This window comes from Sciurus carolinensis, chromosome 8, assembly GCF_902686445.1.
Source record: "Sciurus carolinensis chromosome 8, mSciCar1.2, whole genome shotgun sequence".
Classification (NCBI taxonomy): Eukaryota; Metazoa; Chordata; class Mammalia; order Rodentia; family Sciuridae; genus Sciurus; species Sciurus carolinensis.
The window spans coordinates 2909829-2931022 of NC_062220.1; the positions used below are offsets into that span (position 1 = coordinate 2909829).

General features: G+C 51.4%; 1 protein-coding gene across 3 annotated transcripts; it reads right to left on the reverse strand.

Moving 5' to 3' along the window:
* Window positions 1-1198: 1198 nt before the first annotated feature.
* Window positions 1199-12197, reverse strand: Insig1 (insulin induced gene 1). 3 transcript variants are annotated; one of them, XM_047561519.1, is made up of 6 exons: window positions 12106-12197; window positions 10673-11063; window positions 8169-8293; window positions 6690-6856; window positions 6281-6380; window positions 1199-3129 (listed from the first exon to the last, which is right to left on the reverse strand). In XM_047561519.1, the coding sequence occupies exons 1-6, from the start codon at window positions 12124-12126 to the stop codon at window positions 3100-3102; spliced, it is 834 nt and encodes a 277-aa protein (XP_047417475.1). In that variant the 5' UTR covers window positions 12127-12197; the 3' UTR covers window positions 1199-3099. The 3 variants fall into 3 exon arrangements, with proteins under 3 accessions (XP_047417475.1, XP_047417477.1, XP_047417476.1); XM_047561521.1 differs by lacking the exon at window positions 12106-12197 and adding an exon at window positions 11896-12017; XM_047561520.1 differs by lacking the exon at window positions 12106-12197 and adding an exon at window positions 11236-11356.
* Window positions 12198-21194: the final 8997 nt, after the last annotated feature.

A 21194-nucleotide genomic window follows, 5' to 3' on the forward strand; every position in this document is an offset into this window, starting at 1 on the left:
ATAGAGAAAATCCATAGAGCACTGAATTTGGGTATTGGGACTCAGATCTATTTCACACTCCCTTTTCTTTGCATTTTTCCATTCTGGGGTCAACAGGAGCCTCTCTGGTGGCTGACTCATAGCTTACAAGCCCACCTTACTCAAGCATGATGGTGGATTAGCCCAGTGCAGACCAGTTTCTCAATGTGCATCTGCTAAAGCTGGACTCCAGTATCTCTGTTGAGATTTTACAATATTAACTTATTTTAGGCTTTAATCTGCTAGATAGTTATTCATTACAGAGAACCTGAAACTTTCAGGAAATGAACAGGTTGTCTATTTTAACAAGACAGGCTAAAATTTAAATGGTCCTTTCTTGCATTTCTTCCTACCAAGATGCAGGCAACCCATAGTTCAAGAGCAGGGAGGACACATCCAATGAATGATCTGATTAGACCCAGTGGAGTCTTTCAAGTCCTTACATAAGACCACGGTGACTTTGAACACTGGCTCAGTAAAGAAGCTGCCTGTCAACCAACCTTGAGCCAGTTACCCAGCTTTTGCTCATGTAGCTCAAGAAGCAAAGCAGAATTCCTTGGGGACCACACAGGCCTCTCTTTCTGTAATTCGATTATCTGCTCAAAGACCAGAAAAGTTCCAGGAAAACTCTGAACTTCTAAAACACGAGTTCAGATGCGTTCAGAGTGGACCTTCTTTGTTGGAGCCACTATACTGAGGACTAGATTCCTCAGGCAAAAAGTGGAGGCTCTGTAAGGAGGGATGTGTGCAAGCATCATGTGGACCAGCTGTCTTGAACACGTGTGGATCAGGGCTGAGGGGTGGCTCAGGGGTCCTGCTGGCGCAGGTTGTGCAAATGTTCTGGGAGGATACATAATTGCTTTTCTGGAAATATCTGCAGCTGCAGTGATCCCACCCGTGCTTATCCAAGAGCAAGCCGCCAGGAGCAAGGAGCCCGGAATCAGGCCAGGTGTCCTTGTGGCAGGCCACCCCCGTCTGCTCCCCATGTGAGAGGGGGCACCAGCAGAGAGGGGACTGCAGTGGGTGGAGACATGCAGCTGCAGGGTGCTTCCCAGAGGTTATGTTGGAATTCCATAAAATCTAAAGAGCTATAAAATAGTTTTCCATTTCAAATTCTAACACCTAGACAAGATACCAAGCCCTCTCTTTGTTAAAAAAAGAAAACCCATAAATACAACAGTTGGTTTTGAACCTTTAATAAAAGTAAAAAATGAATGCAAAAGGAACACAATGTTGAAAACAGTATGAATGTGAATCTCACTAGATGTTCAAATATGGCATAGTGCAAATTGTGTTCATACTATTTTACATTTTTACAAATTCAAATCACTTTGGTTCAATATATCTGCTATAAACTATTGGCAAAAAAATTCTTCAGATTCACATTTTTTGGCTACATCATTTCTAAGACATAGATTTATTTCCAGTTTAAGAGAAAAAATACTTGTTTGTGCATGATCAAGTATATTTTAAAGATTCACTTACTGCTTTCATCTAGTAACTCTGGTTTGCATAAAATGCTGACATCTTCATTGAAAAATGTTTTCACATAACTAATTATTTGTTTTCATTTTCATAAAATGATAAGGGATCATTCCAAAGTTCAGAATGGTCCATTTTCTTTTAAACAAAATTCCTCTAAAACAAATTAGCTTCAGAAACCTAGAATTTACTCCCATTTTCCTCAAAATAAAATAAACAGAACGAGCCTACGAGGATCAGCACATAAATGAAACCAAGATGCCCGTCCGGGGCCATGAGCCCGAGCCCCTCCTGCTGTGGCTTCTTGCAGCCACTCACTACCACAGAACTCAAACAAACCAAAACACTCAGGTTGCAAAATACAAAAAGGTAAATTTGTAAGTAAAAATTACTAAACCCACAAAACTGGAGTATGTCAGAGGACAAGGGCTCAGTGGAGGGTCTGGGTGAACAGACTTCGCGCTGGGGAGCGCTGCTGAGCGGGGCGGCGGCGCAGCGCTGAAATGAATGGAGAACCCTTCTCTCCAACATCCCACATTAAAAAAAATAAATATTTAAGAGGATACAAGGCTCAGATTGGTTTTTCATATACATTGCACTTGAAGTTTGAGACCCAATACTTGCAAATCAGGTCTGATATGGTCTATGCCACTACATGAACACACCGTGCTCCAGCGTCGCCGAGCATCCAGGACGCCACGCGCGCAGCGGGGTGACGCGCTCTTCCACAAGGCAATCACAGATTGCAAGTTCCATAGGGCTGCGGAGAACAGTTCTCACTACTCTGGAGTAACACAGACACAAACAATTTTGGCTAAGATTGAAATACGTGGCAGACAGGTGTTCACTCCTAGAGGATTCGGGTTTGGGGGCCAACTCGGTGAACAGAGTGACACGTCCCGTGTCAGTGTGGAATCATGCCCTCTCACTGCCGTGTGCTCTCAGAAGATTGTCTACACGGGGTTCTGCCGGCAGAATGAAAAGCACAATCCGCTCTCTGGTGACAGGCAGAGGTGCATGACCACGTGGTGGCCACTGCAGCGCTGGACGCGAGCCAGCCCAGGTGCCACCAGCGCCAGCCACTCAGCAGCCACCGCCCTACCCTTGCTTTTCTGTTTTTTTTTTTTTTTTTCCTTTCTCTTAAACACAACCCCATTTTAAAACCTTCTGGATGAACACTCCTGTTCTACCACACCTCATCCGTCAAGCACCATCAACCTGTTTCCTTTGGGCACAGACACAAACTGACAGTGGGTAATCAAGGGATAGCTCAAGGCTTTGAAATATGGCAACTTGTTTTTTTTAAAGCAGGAATGAACCTAATACTTGGGAAAACGGCCCAGCCTGGAGTCCCACAAGCCGCCAGGAAACGCCCCGCAGCAGACAGGTGTGGGTGTGCTGGGTCAAGGTAAGACTTCCAGGTCAGTAGTCATCGTCTCCAGTTTGCTATTCTAGACCAGGTGAACATAGCTTCCAGGAGTCATTTGTCCTCAGCCCAATCTAAATAGAGTATTTAGGAAAAAACATCTTCATCACAACCACTATCACAGCTTTCTTCCCAGATCTTGCTTCTTCTTCGGAATCAGTGGGTTTGAAGGCTCAATCACTATGTGGCTTTTCAGGAACACCCTATATGGAAAAAGAAAGAAAAAAAGAAAATTGAGCACTGTGTATAAATATCCTGTCAATGAAGTAGTCCTAAAATGTGAAAGGTAAAAGTGTCTTTGAAGAAAGATTCCAGCCACAGCCAACTGCGCCCACCTGCTACTGGTAGCCAGGCTGGTCTCCCCGCAGGCAGGGGAGCTGCCAGAGGCCCCCTGGAGGCCTCAGGAAAACGCTGTACCCCCCCAGGGAGCAGGGCCAAGCCACTGTCTGCAGGAGCATGCTCAGCACTGCAGAGCAACAGGTGCTCCCAAGGTGGGACTGGGTGTCACCAAGGGCTGTCCCCTTCAGGTCAGCTTGCCCACCTGGGCTAGGGGCACTGCTTCAGCCCTGCCAGCGGTCTGGCAGTACAGACGCCTGGTCAGGTCAGGTTTTGGAATACCAAGTGACATCGCCCCACCCTTCCCCATGTGACCCTCACCAGACCCCTGCGCCATCACCCTTGCAGGCAAAATGTAAAGCCTCAGCGCAGGACCACGGCTGGTGATGAGCAGACCCAGAGAGGCCTAACAACCTTCCTGAGGCCACAGAGTCGCTGCAGGGCAGAGGAGGCTCAGCACACCGCCTCGCTCTGCATCCGTGTCCTCCACCCAGGCGCCACACCTAGACAGCAAGGCAGCCAGCATTAGGATTCTCAGCCAGAACACTGGGAGGCCGCCTTGTAGGAAGAGCCAGGTCAGAAGCAGGAGCCGTGGTCAAGTCCTCTGCCGGCTTTGGCAAGCCAACCACACACAGGAAGACCTTCTAGGAACTCTACTTTAACGCGATGGTGATTTGAAAACACTACAAACACGGACGTGAGGAAGGTTCTAAATGAATTTCAACCGAGAGAAAAGTGAAGGCAAGTTCTTGCCAATAGCCTGGAAATGACCCTGCCATCACATTCTGCCACCTGCAACACACTGATAAGCAATGGGGAACAATTCAGAATCCACGGTCTCCAAGAGACCAAAGTTAGGTCTGGCACTAGTATAAGAAGAGGGGACTACAGAGAAGACAGCAAGCGGCCAGACAGACCCTGAAAGGACTTTCATCAGCACTGCCTAATGTTTTAAATGGCAACACAGTATCCAGGCTACCCACAGATTTTTAAAACCTATTTGGAGGATGAATGACAGTCTTGAGTTGTAGGTAAAAAGAGCATTTGGGTGCTAAGCAACTCAGTGAGACCCTGTCTCTAAATAAAATATAAAGAATAGGGCTAGGGGTGTGGCTCAGTGGTCGAGTGCCCCCAAGATCTATCCCTGGTATACGCCCCCCCCCCAAAAAAAACAGCGTTTGGTATGCTAGTGAGAAACGTGGCTCAAGTCCACCGGGGGTTTGAGCTGCCAATTTAAAATGGGCTAATAACGATCTCTACTTCAAAGTACTGAGTGTCAAGGGCTCAGCCAGTGCACCAGGAAAATGCACACCACCCTCACACAGCACGTGCTCGCTCAATGTGTGTGAGAGCAGCCATAGCTCTCATGCTGCACAGCAGGGCCGGGTCACCCAGGACAGGAAGGGGAACCTGGACCCACAGGCGGCTGAGGGGAGGCGCCCAGGCAGGGCGCCCGAACAGACAACAGGCAGCAGTGGGCCTCGCCCTTGAGAAAAGACCGAAGTGCAAACAGCAAGCAAGGACTCCAAGTCAACACTCGCTTTCCTTCACACATATGGGCTGAGGACAAACTCTTCAGCTATATTTTTGGACACCAAGGACAATGGCTTGTAGGGAAAACAACAAAAAGACCACAGGAAGAAACGACTAGCCAGTGGCGAGCAGAGAGCTCGCGAGCTGCTGGCAAGGCTGTCCCTGCAGGGAGCCAGCGCTCTTGTGAAGGGAGGGAACCCCAGTGAGAACAAGAAGGCGTTTCAGAGAACCAAGAAACACATAGGAGGCCTGCTGCAAGGAGCACTCAGTGAGACCACCTTCAAAACTTAGGGTTTATGCGACTCTTTGAAGACATTTCCTGTTTCTAGAAGTTTAAGACATGTACACACTGAAATTTCTGCTCTACTTCCTAGAACTGACTCGAAGACTTCACCATCAAGTGTGGCACCAGGGTGTCCTCCTGAAGCAGAAGCCGACCCTCTGACTACTGTTCAGCTGCTAGGCAGCCTGGCTGAGAGCAACTTTATTCCAAGTCTTCTTAGGAATTCTCTGCCCAAGACTATTGAAATAAGAATCTCCAAACACCAGGCAATTACAAGTGGCCTCACTGCTCTCAAACTAAGGAGGCTGTGCCGGGGAGCAGGCGCTGAACGTGAAGGAAGGGGCTCGCTACTTCCACGTGACACACAGTCCTTTGACTGTCCATGTGGGGACGTGAGAAACAGCTTTTTCAATGTAGTCTTTTTTGTTTTGGCAGCTCTGTGAAGAATTACCAGGGACAGAAGAGAGACGTTTTAGATTCAGAAGCCAGTGGAACACTACAAGTTCCATTCAGCTCCTCATGAATGGCCATCAGCTCATGCAAGTGAACGTACCATTTTAAAAATAGCATGAAGCACCAAGATAAGTTTTCTGAGAAAGTCCCAGAGTTTATCTCTGAGAGCAATGGCTCTAGCTGCTTTTTTTCAGTTCACTTTATCTGAGTCAAAGTCATCTTGAAACAACATTTACATGTCCACATTTGCTTTATTTTAATTAAGGTGTTCAAATGCTGATTTTGCCTATTGAAGATGACCGCCAAGATCACCCCTGAATCCATGTGCCTTTCCAGCTCTTGGGAGGTGCTCTCTGTGGCGCTCCCCTCTCTTCCTGGGGAGCAGGCGGGACAGCTCACCCGTGGGGCAATCAAGCCTCGAGCCTCGTGCTGAGTGACCCCATCTTGGGCCCAGGTCCACAAGTCCCTAGAAGGGCAGTGTCTGCCTGGTCCAGGATGCCTGCTGGTCTGCACATGCGCAGGGCAAAGGGCTGCCCGGGACTCATGGCATCCTTCCAGCACAAACATCACATCTAGACACACGAATCCTGTACTCAGTGAAGAATACTCAGTACCCTTTCCTCCTTCATAGATGCTTTTCTCAGTCATTGTTGCTACTGAATCTGAACCAGACACGTATCAGCACAAACTATAATGGACCAAACACAGCAGTTCCACCCAGCTAAGACACCAGCGTCAGGGAAACTTACCATAGCCAACTGTCGTCCTATGTTTCCCACGGTGACGCCTCCTGAGAAAAATATACATGGGAGCCACGAGCGAATATAGAGGAAATCTGGGGATGTGTACCTGAAGAGAAAACACCTCCGTCAATTTCACCTGGTGCAGTTCCAGGCCAGAGCTCTTCAGTGACAGAGTACACAAGACGCCAAAGACGCTGCCAACTGCCAATACTGGAATGACGGGCTTTGCTGCTATGACTTGATTTTTCTTACGTGAAATTATGGATGGTGTGCTAATTATGTGAGTTGAGAGTAAGCTGTGTTTTGAGAATTTCAAATCTAAATCTGTAATTTAGTACAAAAGTCAAATAAAACAAAATATCTAAATATAATGGGTCCCTCTATACAAGACAGTAACCTGAAGACATGCACTTACTGGTAGACACCATTATACACGAGAAACTGAGTGATCAGAGTCGCTAGAAAGGCTATGGTGATCCCCAGTCCCAGGCCACTTCTGGAACGATCAAATGTCCACCAGAGGCCCAGGGACAGAGCTGCCAAGGTCAGGGACAGCTGGACATTATTGGCAAAATCCAATTTCTGGTGACACAAGTTAAGGGAAAGTTTAATAACTTTTCATAAGATCAAAAACCATAGAAATGACACATAGGTTTTTATTATTATCCAATCAATACTTCACCATTCATGACAACTGCCTAGCTAGCAAACCCTAAATTTCTGCGGGATCACCAATGCAAAACCTAGCTTTAAGGAGGAACTTTGTTGGATTGGAATGTGGCTCAGTGGTAGGTGCTTGCCTAGCACGTTCAAGGACGTGGGTTTCATCCCAACAAAACACACACACACACACACACACACACACACACGCGCGCGCACACTCAGTCAACTTTCTGAAAGCCATGGAGTTCTGGCAGTATTTTGGCCACCAGCCAGCCTTTTGCTATGAAGTCACCCATGATTCCCCTTCTCTCCCTTCCAGCAGGCTGAAGTGACAGGCCTGGCCTTCTTGTCCACATTATGACATCTAATCAGTATGGCACCCCACTCAACAGACTCCAGTCTGCTACAGTGTGCTTGTCACCTGATTAACCAGAGCTCTCATATATACCATTAAAATAGGGGGAAAACAGATATAAGGATCTGCAATCCTAAAAATCAATCACACTCTCCAACTGGCTCTAAAGAAACCCTCAATCTTTTGAGGGCTCTCTGGTACACTTCGGACTGCCCTCCTTAAAAATACACACAGCACACGTGTGGGTGCCAGAGACCAGGGCCTTCCACTACTGTCCTTGGCCTTCTGTGGGTAGAGGGGCAAACTCAGACACCTCCTGGTGAGATGTGGGGTCAACAGCCACACCCTGGGGCCAGCCTTCCCTGCCATGGAATCACATCTCCTGCTGGAAGGACACAAGGGAGACATGTAAAATGAATTTATAAAATGAACTCTTAGGAGCTAAACCATAACTGCTGAGAAAAAGTGGGTAAGTCAATCCATTCTGCTGCTTTTTTTTAGGGCACTTAACCAGTGAGCCATATTCCCCAGCCCTTTTTATTTTTTATTGAGATGGGGTCTCACTAAGTTGCTGAGCCTTGCTTCAAACCTGCGATCCTCCTGCCTCAGCCTCCCAAGCCACTGGGATTACAGGTGAGGCCACCATACCTCGCAGTCCATCCTGCTTCTGGTATTATGTCAACTGTTTTCTGAAATGAACTACACAAGGATGCTAGGAACTGCACCTTAGAAGTCCCAGTAAGTGTGAACTAAGTGATAAGCTTTAAAGTAAAATACTTGGATGAGATATTAAATACTAAACACTCAATACAAGTTCTGATGCACTTTGACACAGCCCCGAGGGCGCTTTGGACACGCGCATGGACTAAAGGATACAGCACTGGCGTGGTTGATGCCAACGAAGACGGCAATGCAGCGCATGACGCTCGCCCACTCTCTCTTGAACTTGTGGGGCTCTCCCAGGTGACTGTCGATACAAGGGTAGAGTAAGCCGACAACCGCTGCGGACAGAAAGAGCATGTAGCTGAAGATAAGGGCTTCCACGGGGGCATATTAACACTCCTTTTCCTAGAAAGTTTGTGAGTCGTAACCTGTTACTTTTACATTATTGTTCTTTGAGTACCTTCCACCTAAATCACATGATTTTGAAAAGTAAAAAATAAATGAATAAATAAAATAAGAACCACTGCTATTGGGTGAGTTAAACACATCCCAGTAAACCTGGAAATGAATCAAAAGCACAGGATTAAATCATCCACATTCATATTTAATTTTGTAGTATCTAACACTAAGTTTGCCTCAAGCACAAAAACTGAAATGGCCAGAACCCACCTTCACTTTATAATGGGGAGGTGAGCATCCATGAGCACCTGTGGCCCAAGTCACAGCCTGACACTGCTGTTGCCGTCCACGCTGGAGCTGGGCCCATGACAGGTACTCATATTTTTGCTGAGCCGACTCTGCGGGTCTGGGTCCCATGAAGGGACAGTGGACTTGAGTTTTAAGGGGCTTACTCTAAGAGACTGAGCACTCCTGTGCACCCAAGGCCATCCATCCCTCGCTGGCTCTTTTGGCCCTATGAGCTCAAGTCCTATGCTGTGGAAAGGACAGGCCCAGGAAGAGGAAACTCAGCTGCCAGTCCCACTTGGCCTTGGAATGGACGCGGCTCCTCATGTTTGTTTCCTCATGTGTGAAATGATGAGGATTATGTAACGCGAGGGCAGAGCAGGAAGAGATCCCTTCGCTTGGCAGTGAGGAAATCCTGCAGGTACAGAACCCTAAAAAGCACCTGGACGATGGGCAGTCTGCCGTTCCAGAAGGGAAGTCACAGACACCAAGGTGTGGGATGGAAAGACTCCCTGCGATCCCAGCGCGACTGGGTCTGCCAGAGTGGCGCCCTGGGACATGAGAGTCACGTGTAGGCTGCATCCAGGCACAAGAGACAGGAGACAGGCTGTCATTTCACTTTGACACAAACACCTTGGGCTTTGAGGCTCTTCAACAGTGAAGAGATGCAGGTTTAACTAAACATTCAGGTAAGAGCATGAGAAACCATTTCAGATATTCCTGGAACTCTTCAAAATTCAATTACAAATACACTAAATATTTCATTTGAAGATCCAAAATGAATCCTTTTGGTTCAAAGAAACTACTAGTCACATGTATATGGAAAATGGAAATCTTCAGAAAGAATTTTCAATTAGCCACTACCTGAAAACATTTAGAGAAAAGCAGGGTCCCACCTTTCTGGAAACAGATGGACTCGGCAGTACCCTGCCTTGCTGGAACAAACAGCTCCACCACAAGGCACATTTCAAGGTGCGCCTTTGGAGCAGAGGACTCAACAGCTGTGGCAGCTAATACACTGGTACTATACTGAACTGACTCAGCTTCCACATCTGTAAAATGGAGTCATAGCGTATAAAGCCTATGGAAGCTATCAATAAAATTCAGCTACAAAGCAAATACGATGCTGCTCGCTGCTCCCACTGTACTGAGTTACTCAGAGCAAGTCTGTTTTCCCCACTGCCTCAGGACAGGGCTGGCTCTGCTCACTTTCATAGTTCAACAGCTTGCAGAGTGAGGCTGCAGAAAGCATTTGCAAGTGTCTTCAATAAACAGATGCTCCATGACTAGAAGAACGTTAAGTGACTGGCTGGGTCACAATCATTCACTTTACAAACCCACTAAATGATCACTAAGAAATTTTACTAAAAAACAAAACAAAAATGGCCATTCACAGTAACTGACCCGTGTTGGGTTCCAAAACGTCTCTGTGCCAGGTTAGGTGTGCTAAAATCTACACTCTCAAGGAGGACTTGTCGTGTGTCCTTCCTCTACAGAGCTATACAGCTGAGGTGGGGGGGCTTGGCCTGGGGCCAGGCACTGGGCCATCTGCAGAAGGAAGTGCTGGGAAGCGGCTCCCTTGGCAACCGCCTCCTGAGCACGTGAGGGTTTGTTTTCAGTTGTCCAGCAGGGTAGCATGTTCGCTGGGGCGGCCAATAGCCTGGCAGCAATGCCTCACCAGTTCTCCGGATGGCCAATCCTGGGGCGGTGGCTCTGGGTGACAGCTGCGCCAGGTCATCCTGGGCACTAGAGGGACGGGACTCCTCTGCCTTGGCCAGCGTTTGCTCAAACAGTCAATTATCTCTGACCTCATCTCCATCACCGCTTCCTCAAACTTCGGAGCTGTAGCTTGGCCACCATCGGAGACTCCCTACTCTCTCCGATTCCTTTCCTTTCTCTAAACTCAACACAAGATGCCCAGTTTTTATCTGTGGTTGGATCCATTTTCAAATAAACGTTCCTTAAGACCCCAAGTCACTCTGACAGAAGGGACATCTCTAGTTCCTCTTCACAAGAACAAGAAGGGCACTCACCCGCCGCCGTCCCGCAACACGGGGGCACCCACCAGGCGGAGGAGAAGATAGTGGCAATCACTTCGTCAGGGAAGAGAGTGACATTCCTCTGGATCTGCAGCAGGTTGAGCACCAGGGCCAGCACGACTCCGACCGAGAAGAGCACGAGGCTCCTCTGCACCAGGTCATGGTGCCAGCTGCTGGCGCGGCCGCTCGCCCCGGCCCGCGGGCCCCTTGGCGAGGGGTCTGCGCCCGCGGCCTGGGCCGCGGCGGCGCTCATGTCTCCGGGCTCGGCGGCCGGCTTCACGGCACGGGCTCTCGGGGGGCTCGGGTGCCTCGCGGCGCCGGCGCAGGGGCAGCTCCAGAAGTGGTCGTGCAGCCTGGGCATCGGTGCCCGCCGAGCGGAGGGCTCCTGCAGGAAGGGCGCGCAAAAGTCACCGCCGCGCTCGCCTCCGGGAGACAAAGGGCCGGCCGCGGCCCCCCGCCCGCCCGCCTCGCGCCCCCCGCCCGGCCCCGCCCCGCCGGCACCCCCGCGCGGAGCCGGCCCGCCCCGGCCCCGCGCCCCCGGCCCCGCGCCCGCGTACCTGCGAGAGGCGCCCGCCGCGACCGGCGAGCGGCGAGCGAAGGCGGGGCAGCGACGGAGGAGGCGGCGCGCCCGGGACGGCCCAAGTGCGGCCGCGGCACCGTGCGGACGCGCGGCTTATAAGGCGGGCCGCGGCCCCGCGCCACGTGACCCGGCCCGGCCTACCCGCCGCCCGCCCGCACCGCCCAGGGGCGTGGCCGCGTCTGGCCCCGCCCCGCCCGCGTGCCCGTCCGCACTGGGTCTGGTGAGGCGGCCGCAGCCAATGGGAGGAGGGCGGCCCATATGACGTGCGCACACGCCACCGCGACCCGCGTCCGGCACGCGCGCTCGGCCAGGAGCGCGGCCCCGCGGGAGGGAGCGCGGGCGACGCCGCGCCGGCCCCCTGCTTGGGCCCGAAGGTTGTGTACGCACGTTCTTGCACTGACTTAAGCGCCGTTTGTATTGACAGCAATATTGGAACCTTTTAAATAGCAAAATATGGAAAGCTGCCCGGCTGCCCCCTGATGGGACACTGGTGAAACCGTGCACCTCTGCGGCCGAAGTGCAGAGCGAGAGCGCTCCTTTTACACCGCTAGGAGCTGGTGCCTTCTCCCCACCCCGCCAGCAGCTGCCGGCCCTTAGACGCGTGCTGAGAAAAGCCGTGGTGAACCGTGCTGCTCACCTGCGGAGGTGCGCGGACACTACAGCCTCGCCCTAAGGCATGGCACAGACTCCATCAGCAGGCACCGCGGACCGGGAAGCTGTTCCCAGCCGGGCGGCTTCCTGTAGCTGGTTTATTCAGGTCAGTGAGGTTCAGTGAGCAGAGGAAAGCTCCCAGCCTACCTCCCAACTGCCACGCAGGCTCCTCACATCACAGGGTTCTAAGACGCACCTGGAGCTCCTTTTTGCTCATGCCGTTCTGCCTGGCGGCGCAGGTTGTCCCAGTAACAATCCAGACGCTTCTTTCCTTTGTAACATCACTTATGTTCAGGTGTACAGCTGAGGACAGATTTTATGGGTTTCTGTGTTGCTTGTCTGCAGTGCAGAAAGGGGCCGTCCAGTCCTTCAGCCAACTGCCCTGCTGCAGACCAGCCTACCCACATCCGTATTGATACTGCCCAGCCTCCTGGTCCCTTGACCCTTCTCTCATCTGTACCTGGACTACAGGAGCCCAGGACCTGAACTCTGGGACCCCTAGGGCCCTAGACCTTGTGACTGCCCCAATGCGCAGACCAAAATGCCCTTCAGCATTGCGGAGTGATACCTGGGAGCAGTATCCGTGGAACCCTTCAAGGGCTGTTGGGGCTCCTAATCTTAGGCCGAGTGTGTCAGTGTGCACTCATGAATGAAGGCCATGTAGGCTAATGACAGTGGAAGAGTTTGGATCTGTTGTGGAGACCCAACCTCACCATCAGAAACCTTATTCAAACACTCAGTCTGAAGTTCACTGTCTCCCAGTGTTACAGTGATTTAGTTTCTCTACTAAATGCAAACTCTGCTTGGAAGATAAGGGGCCATGCTGCCCAGCCATCCGTCTCTCTGTGTTGAGCACTTGGGGAAATGTGTTCATGATGGTACCCTGCAGTTCTTATGACATCACTTTGTGTTAATCTTACTGATGTGCTGCTTCTGCAGGGGAACTCACTTTGTTGAGGGACAACCACCTTGCCATCCCTTCTCCACGAATCCCTGGAGAGCAGCCTGGTAAGCAGCATACCAGACCCACAGCTTGGTGGGTAAAGAGCGATCATGGAGTCAAGGGAGACCTCTGACTTGAGTACATTTCCCCACGTGCCAAGGGACTGCAGGCCGGCAGAATGACCCTTTGACTTCCATGCAGAACCTGCAGTGAGCAATTTGCTCTCCTGCCACTTTTCACCCTATGATGTTGATATTCATTTATAGCACAATTAAAATTAGGTAGATGACTAATATGTTATTTTTAATGTAAAAGTATCACATTCGTTTTTAAACATTTAGGAAATGTGGAAAGAATATTTTTTAAAAGAATCATTAATAGTTCTACCACCTATTAACATTTGGAGGTAGGAATGTATCCCCAGATATTTTTTTCCTATGTATAAATGTGTGTGTTTTTTAAAAAATGGGAACATATGGTACTTCAGATGTGGTGACTCTAGTTCTTAAGTGGCCACAAACCCCTCGGAGTCCATTGGTGTAGAGGACGGCATCATTTTTGACAATCTGATTGAAATCCAATTCACATACAGCCCAACTCCTCCAGCTAAGGTGGACAGTTCAGCAATTTTTACTTCATCCGTAGACGTGTGCGGCCATCACCAGAGTCACCGCTGCCCCTGCACCTCTACTCCCAGCCTCAGGCCACACTCGCATACTTTCTGTCTCTCTGGGTTTCCTGTCCTGGACTGTCACCTGAATGGGGTCCTATTATACATGGTCTTTGTGATCAGCTTTGAGCACATTGTTTTCAGGATGTACCATGTGGCAGCATGTGTTAGCACTTTATTCCATCTTAGGGGTAAATAGTGTTCCACCGTGTGGATACACCACGTCTGCTTACCTACTCAGCACCTGGTGGATGTCTAGGTTGTTTCGCTTTCTGGCTGTTATAAATAATGCTACCATAAGCAGGTGTGCACAGGTTATGTGTGTGCATTTCATTCCTCTTGGGTAGAATGATGGGAATTGCAGGGTCTCTTGGAAACCATGTGTGATCATACGAGGGGCTGCTTGATTTTCTGAAGCAGCGGCATCATTTCATATCCCACCAGTAGCTCTGATTTCTCTGCATCCTCGCCAACACTCGTTATATGACCTTTTGATTCTAGCCATCCAGGCAGGTATGCAATGACCATGCCATTATTTTTAACAGCAGTGCAATATTCCTCATGCTGGGGTGTGCAAGCTTACTTGCTGAGCCTGCATGAGAGAAGGGGAGAGTGGGGCAGCGGAAAGGGTGCCTGCCAGGTGGTCCCCATGGAGCTGCTGCAGCTGTGCAAGGATACAGCAGGTACAGTTGAAACAGGCAGAGTAGGAAATGGCAAGGTCGATGAGGAGGCGTGTCAGGACACTGTTGAGAGGCGCTCGGCCATTGCTGCACTCCTGCACGGCAGGCAACATCTGTGTCCCTAAAAGGACCAAAGACTCCATTCTTACGAAAAAAGACAGCCTTGCAATTCAGCCTGAGCATGCACACATGGGTCAGTCAGCTTCCACCCTGGGCCTTTAAAAGGAGGATGGCAGGGGACCTGGTGGCAGTCCCACCCTCATGCTCTCCTTTGGAGCCTCTTATACATCTGAACCTTGACTTCCTCTTTAATAAATCTCTGCTTGCTTATCTCGAGATTAGTGGTGTCCATTCTTCATCTGTGGAACATGATTTCTACCTGTAACATAGTCACACTGCCACCTGTCAGGCAGGTGGCACGGCATCCAGCATGCCTTTCAGGGATAGTCCTTTGGGGCAAAAAAATGTCCCTGTTACCTCTGGTCTCCCAGCTCTAACCAATGAAGTGACTGGTCCACGTTTACCTGTGGTTGTTGACCACTTCACCCTCCCTGATCCTGGTACTCAGCAGCTGCTGGGCAGCTGGATTCCATATCCTCAGACTCTGGAGAGTCCGGAGGAGCCCAGAGCTGCTTCTGAGGGGCCAGGCTGCCACTCCCTATCTATCCCTGGAAAGGAGAGTAGAAGAGTCGAGATTGACCTGGTACAGCCCTTTGACATGGAAGGTTGTTGGCAACCAATCACAGAGACCACTGCAGATGGCAGCTGAAGCCACGGAGCAGAGATGGATAGGGCAGAGAATGTAGGATGAAGAATCAGGGTGCCCGACCAACCTGGGGTGAGAAGAGGAGAGGAGGAGCCCAAGACGCCGGGTTGGAGGATTCAGAGACAGGAAGGTGAGGCAGCTGGCCAAGGCGCACGAGACAAAGGCCATGTAGTCAGCGGGGACCTTGGTGAGAGTCCCAGGGGACCAGCCAAACTGCCATGAGTGGACGGAGGGGAGCTGGGCACTGTGCAGGCCAGGGCTGTGCAGCAGGGCTGGCCTTGGCCACCAGGCAGGTGCCAGGTCTGCCGAGAAGGAGGGCTGTGGAGGCTGGGGCTGTGAGGGCCGCGTGTGGGGAGAGCTCTGTGGTTGAGGGAGGGAGGCAGTGGAGAGAAGCGGGCAGCAGCGTGTCTCTCCGGTGGAGGGCCTGGTGGAGGTTTGTGACCACACGCGCCCGCCTGGCCTGCAAGGTGGCATGGCTGTTCCTTTGTACCACTGTCCCGGATGATGGAAAAGGCAGGTGTGAGACATCTAGAACTGGGGTTTCCTGGTGAAGCATAGGAGGGGCACGGGGATAAGGGAGCCCAGGATGATGGCAGGTGGTCGAGGGAGGGAGACGAGGAGGGACGAAGAGCAAGAGGGCCTCTTGGGCAGGGAGCACTGATGTGGAGTTCCTGTGTGGACACTGAGTATTGGCTCCAAGAGGGCAGGGACTTTGTTTTGTTCAGTCAAGGACAAAATGATGACAGTTTAGTTTGGCAATCTTAATTGGCTTTATTTGCTAGTCTAGAATTGGGCAATGTGTCATTCCATAAGAATAAGTGCTCCTCCGAGCAGAGATGCGTTCTATAGACAGAAGGGCTGAAGGTTTTATAGACAAAGAACAGAGAGTGTACCTAGATGCCCTTCAACAGACAAATGGATAAAGAAAATGTGGTACATATATATGATGGAATATTACTGAGCTTTAAAGAAGAATGAAGTTCTGGCATTTGCTGGTACATGGATGGAGGTAGAGAATACCATGCTAAGTGAAATAAGCCAATCCCCAAAAACCAAAGGCTGAATGTATGATATGTGGAAGCTAATTCACAATAAGGCAGGGGAATAGGGAAGAATAGAGTCACTTTATTTTAGGTAGAGGGGGATGAAGGGAGGGCAAGGGGTCTGGGGGAAGGAAGGATAGTGGCATGAAACAGACATTATTACCTCATGTACATGTATGACTACATGACCATGTGATCCTGCAATATGTATAATCAGAAAAATGACAGATTACACTCTATTTTTGTTTGATCTATCAAAATGTATAAATGCATTCTACTGTCTTGTACAACTAATTAGAACAAATTTTAAAAAGGGAACAAAGTGTTTTAAATTGTTTCAAAGTTACTTTCCTTGTAAAGTAGGGATGGAGAAGCAGAACAGGAAGGGAATAACTGGTTAACTTCAGATTGCTTCTCGGTACTTTTGTAAGGATTAGAGGATATAAGGATCCAGGCAGAGGGAACTTATTGAAACTGGCCAGTTTGGCAAACCTGGCTGTCGTCTCTCCTGCTTTCTTGGAAAGTCAGAGAACAACTTAGTTTCAGTTTGGTGAGGTGGGACTGTAGCCTGCGTGTGTGCGTCTGCTGATTTTCAGCCTGGCTGCTGGGCCTGGTGCAGAAGAGTGGTCTGCTGTCATCCCCAGGAGCAAGTGGGCCCAAGCACCTCAGCAGTGCTCCTGGAAGGCAGCCTGCGGAGGGGAGCTGGTCAGGCAGGGCTGGGAGGACGAGTGTGTCAGAGGACAAGCACTGTGCGGACAGTGGCAAAGTCCAGAGTGGCCTGAGGATTGGGTGGCTGGAGTGCTGTGGAGTGAGTCACCCGGGAGGCGAGGGAACCAGGATCCCAGGTTTAGCTGAGTCATGTAGGACGACGTGGCCGAGGCTGGTGGCGGGTTTGGGAGGTGGCCTGCTGCCAGGTGCCCAGGTCCCAGGGTATGGAGACAGTGGCACGGGATGGCAGATGGCAGTGGCAAAAAGTAGTGTCCCCCCAGGCCCATGTCCTTTCTGAAACCCCAGAATGTGGCCTTATTAGGAAACAGGGTCTTGGCAGATGTAGCGAGTTAACATGAGGTCGTGCTGGAATAGGATGGGTGACCTTATAAGAAGAGGAAAAGGGAGGAAGGAGGCCACATGAGGTCAGCAGCAGGGCTGGAGAGAGGAGTCTACTAGCAACACCAAAGACTGCCAGGGGCTGGAAGGAGCAAGGAAGGACCCTCCCCAGAGCTGCCCCCGGGAACAGGGTTCCAAGGACACTCCATTTGGGCTTCTAGCTTCTATAACTGGGAGAAAGGAATTTATTTTGGTAAAGGGTGGAGCAGAAAGAAGGTGGATGGAGAGTCAGCTGAGAAGCCGGGTCTGCTGCCCATGTCACTCCTGTGCCTGCAGCCGTGTGCCGGGCCAGCACCCCAGGGAAGGGCCTGACATTTCCATTTTGCTTAATCTTCACTCACAGCTGGGAGATGAGGGTTGGCTGCATCTAGGAAGCAAGGTCAAGTTAGGAGTCAAGCAATTTGCACACAGTTCTGGGGCATGGGGTGTGCAGGGCCTGTGTGCCCAGCACGCCTTGCCTCCCCTCTTGCTTGATTGCACAAATGCTCCAGCACCTGCTGCACACCCAGCACTGGCCAGAGACCTGGAGGCCACCCAGATGTCTCTATGTGCCCCACAGGAGCCCACACGCTCATAGTAGAGGAGGACACTGAGTGTCCATGCCTGCTGCAACAAGCCAGCATGAGCACGCTGGGTCAAAGCAGCACACACTTATCATCTCAGAGTTCTGGAGGTCGCAAGTACAAAATGGGTGTCCTAGAACCAAGGCGTCCCAGGACAGTGTTCCTCCACGAGGCCCTAGGGAGGAGCCCAATCCTGGCTCCCATCTCCTGGAGGCATGTCCCTTGTCCAGGGCCCCTTCTTCCTATCCCTCTGCACTTCCTTCCCTGCCCAACTCTCCCACCTCACTCTCACTTCTAAGGTGACTCATCCAGGTGCTATACTCTGTTTATGCCCCCAAATCTATAGGTTGAAACCCTGACTCCCAAGGTGATGGTATAGGAGGTGGGGAGTCTTCACAAGAGACCTGAGCAGGTCTGTGCCTTCCCTGTGAGGGAAGCACCTTCTGTGAACAAGGAGGCAGCCCTCACCAGACACCAGACCTGCCAGCACCTGATCTTGGACTTCAGCTCCAGAACTGTGAGAAACACACACCTCTTGTTTCTAAGCTGCACTTTATGGTGTTTTATCACAATAACCTGAATGCACTGGACACCATGAAACTCCCATCCATGATCTTGGACATACTCATGTCTTCAAAGAGCCTTTGCCACCAAAGGCAGATTTCACGGGGTCGGGGTTAGGACACGGACATGGAGCGGGGGCTGTCATTGTGCTCACGGCAGACAGGGAGATAGCATCTTGGTGCATTAGCACAGAGGAGCCGTGTCTCAGAGCCATACCCAGAGCTGTGGGTGTGCAGAAGAGGGGCCCTGAGAAGACGCTCCTCAGCTGTGCTCCAGCTACGCCCCCAGACGCCAGCTTGTCACCCGGAACCGGGCAAAGCCAGCCCAGGCGGAAGAGCCACGAGAGCTGTGGGGAGGAGCCCAAGCATGGCAAGAGACAAGCAGGGAGCCAGCTGGGCAGAGCCTGAGCGACAGGCGGGCGGCCTGACCTTGTTCTGGGGGCTGTGTCCCCAAGACCTTCTTGCTTGTGTGTCCTTGTTTTAGTCAACTTTTCCACTGCTGTGACCAAAAGACCTGACGAGAACAATGTTAGAGGAGGGAAAGTTATTTGGGGTTCATGGTTTCGGAGGTCTTAGTCCATAGAAGGCCAGCTCCATTCCTTGGGGCACAAGGTGAGGCAGGACATCAGCGTGGATGTGTGTGGTAGAGGGAAGCAGCTCAGGACATGACGATCAGAAAGCAGAGAACTCTGCTCACCAGGACAAGATATAAACCCCACAAGCCTGACCCCAGGGACCCACCTCCTGCAGCCACACCCTACCTGCTGATAGTCACCACCCAGTCAATCGCTGTCAGGAGGTAACCCAGTCGTTCTACCTCTAAACCTTCTTGCAGTGTCCCACACATGAGATTTTGGGGACACCTCATATAAACTGTAACAGTCCTGTTGGAAGTTCCGCCAGTACCCCGAAACACGTGCATAGACATATGCATGATCATACATGTATTGCTGTGCTCATATCTGTCATACCCCACGTAAGGTATAAAAACTCAGAAATGCAGTTACAGGATGCCCTGAACCTCAGCTGGATGCTGCGGAGGCTGCCTTTCTCCGCCCGCGCTGCAGTCAGGTGTGGTCAGGTGCCTAAGTCTGTAAGGACCCTGGGGAGTGAGCAGGTGGAGGTATGCAGCTTCCTGGTCCCTCTAGGGAGAAAGCTGTGCTCCCAGACTCTCTCCCCCTGCAGTGGGGACATGGGCATGGTGGACCAGCTTCCCCCATGTGGAAGATCACATTGTGCCCCTGACAGTGGCATGACCGGCCCCAGGGTCCCCAGGTCATGAAGCCTGTCCACTCACTAACAGGCTCTGGAGGTGGCGTGGCGCTGCCAGCGAAGGCCCTTGGGTGTCGACCTTGTTTTAGCAGGCTGGGTTGTGCCCTAATAAACCTCACGTGCTCGAGGTCACGTTCAAGTTCATCTTTTTCAAAGTGCCTTGTCATGAGATGAACGGAGGCTCTGCCTTCCCAAGGTCGCTTCCCATCGCCTTGCAGAGAATTATGGGAACTTTCTAAAACTATATATTGCAAGAACCACTGCGGCTGTGTGGGACATTTAAGTTGAGATGCTTTGCAGGCCCCAGCATGGCTACAGTGCTCGCTGTGCCGCTGTGGTGTTGCTCAGGCGTGGTTCCTGCCCTCCCATCTGCTACCTGTGACAGGCTGAGGGAGGGGCTGGGGCCCTCCTCACCAGGTACCACCCAGTCCAGGCTCTCTTCCAGAAGCATTGGGGGGCCCTGCTACCAGCAGCAGAAGCCCTGCCCCCCTGGAAGACCAGTAGCACAGCCTGTGACCACAGGGGTCTATCGAGGTGTGAGGGGGCCCTTCTGGTGGATAAAGGTGGCCTTGCTAGGGAGCTGTGAGGCCATGTAGCGGGCAGACATGCATCTCCCACCTCAGTCCCTGCAAAAGGGCACCAGCTGGTGGGTGGCTGTGACCTGCCAGAGTGAGTCACCAGACCTAGAGTGTGAGTATGTGGCTCTTGAGGTCCCTGGTGCCCCAGAGGAAGACAGGACCCTCTGTCTCTGCTTGACAGGGTGTGGCGGGCACACCCATCCTCAGAGCCAAGGTGGGAAGGCCTGCCTCCCCTTACCTCGCTCGCTCGCAGAAGCCATCCAAGGACTCTGGGCGGACAATGATTCTAAGAACTGTGCAGGACTATACAAGACTTTCGACTTCCTCTTCTCTATTGTTTTTAGAATTTCTTTGTCATTTTCCCTGTAGTTATTGGCCACAGAATCTTTAATCAGTAAAGAGCAGTCATCATGTTTCCTATTCAAAACCAACGCGAAACAGGGAAAGGGGAAAACCACATCATGATTGGCAGTCAGGTTGGGAGTTGGGGTGGAAGGGCAGGAGACAGGACCCTGAGGGACAGAGCAGGTGATGGTAGCCATAGAGTGGGTGGATAAAGGTTTCCTGGGATGCGGGAGAGGCCCAGGTGCAGAACTCAGAGCTGAGATTCCCCAGGGAGACAGGAGGAGGGGAGATTTCCTGCCAGGGTCTGGGTGGGCAGTGCTGCCACCAAGCTCACGGTCAGCCTTGGAAGGAGAAGCAGGGCTGAGTGGAGAGGGTGGGAGGGAAGAAGTGATGGGCTTGCTATGGGACGGGAATGTGGGAGGACTGTGAGCATCGAGTGGGCAGTGGTGGGAGGGTGGCTGGACACAGCTCCCGGGCCACAGCAGATTTCAGCAATAACAGGTGCAAAGGGTGGAGGAGGCAAGATGTGCATACGGCCAGGGAGCACACGAGAAGATGCTCAGCGCCATCGGTGGTAGAAATGCAACCAGACCCTCAGTCAGGGTGGGACAGTGGGGCTCGCGCCCGCTGGGGGGAATGCCCAAAGTTGTGGCGTGTACTCGGAAGCATCCGGCACACCACTACCGCGTGACCGGGCAGCTTCGCCCCTGGAGGTCCACCCAAGGGGACGGAGAGCAGGGTCTCACGGAGATGTT

Excerpts from the sequence above, each read along its gene's own strand:
- Insig1 (XM_047561519.1), bottom strand. The coding sequence starts at position 12,126 with ATGAGCAAAAAGGAGCTCCAG. Across the intron at positions 6,857-8,168 it reads GCATCAACCACGCCAGTGCT|AAATTGGATTTTGCCAATAA; the intron begins GTATCCTTTAGT and ends TTGTGTCACCAG. Across the intron at positions 6,381-6,689 it reads GTGTATAATGGTGTCTACCA|GTACACATCCCCAGATTTCC; the intron begins GTAAGTGCATGT and ends TTTTCTCTTCAG.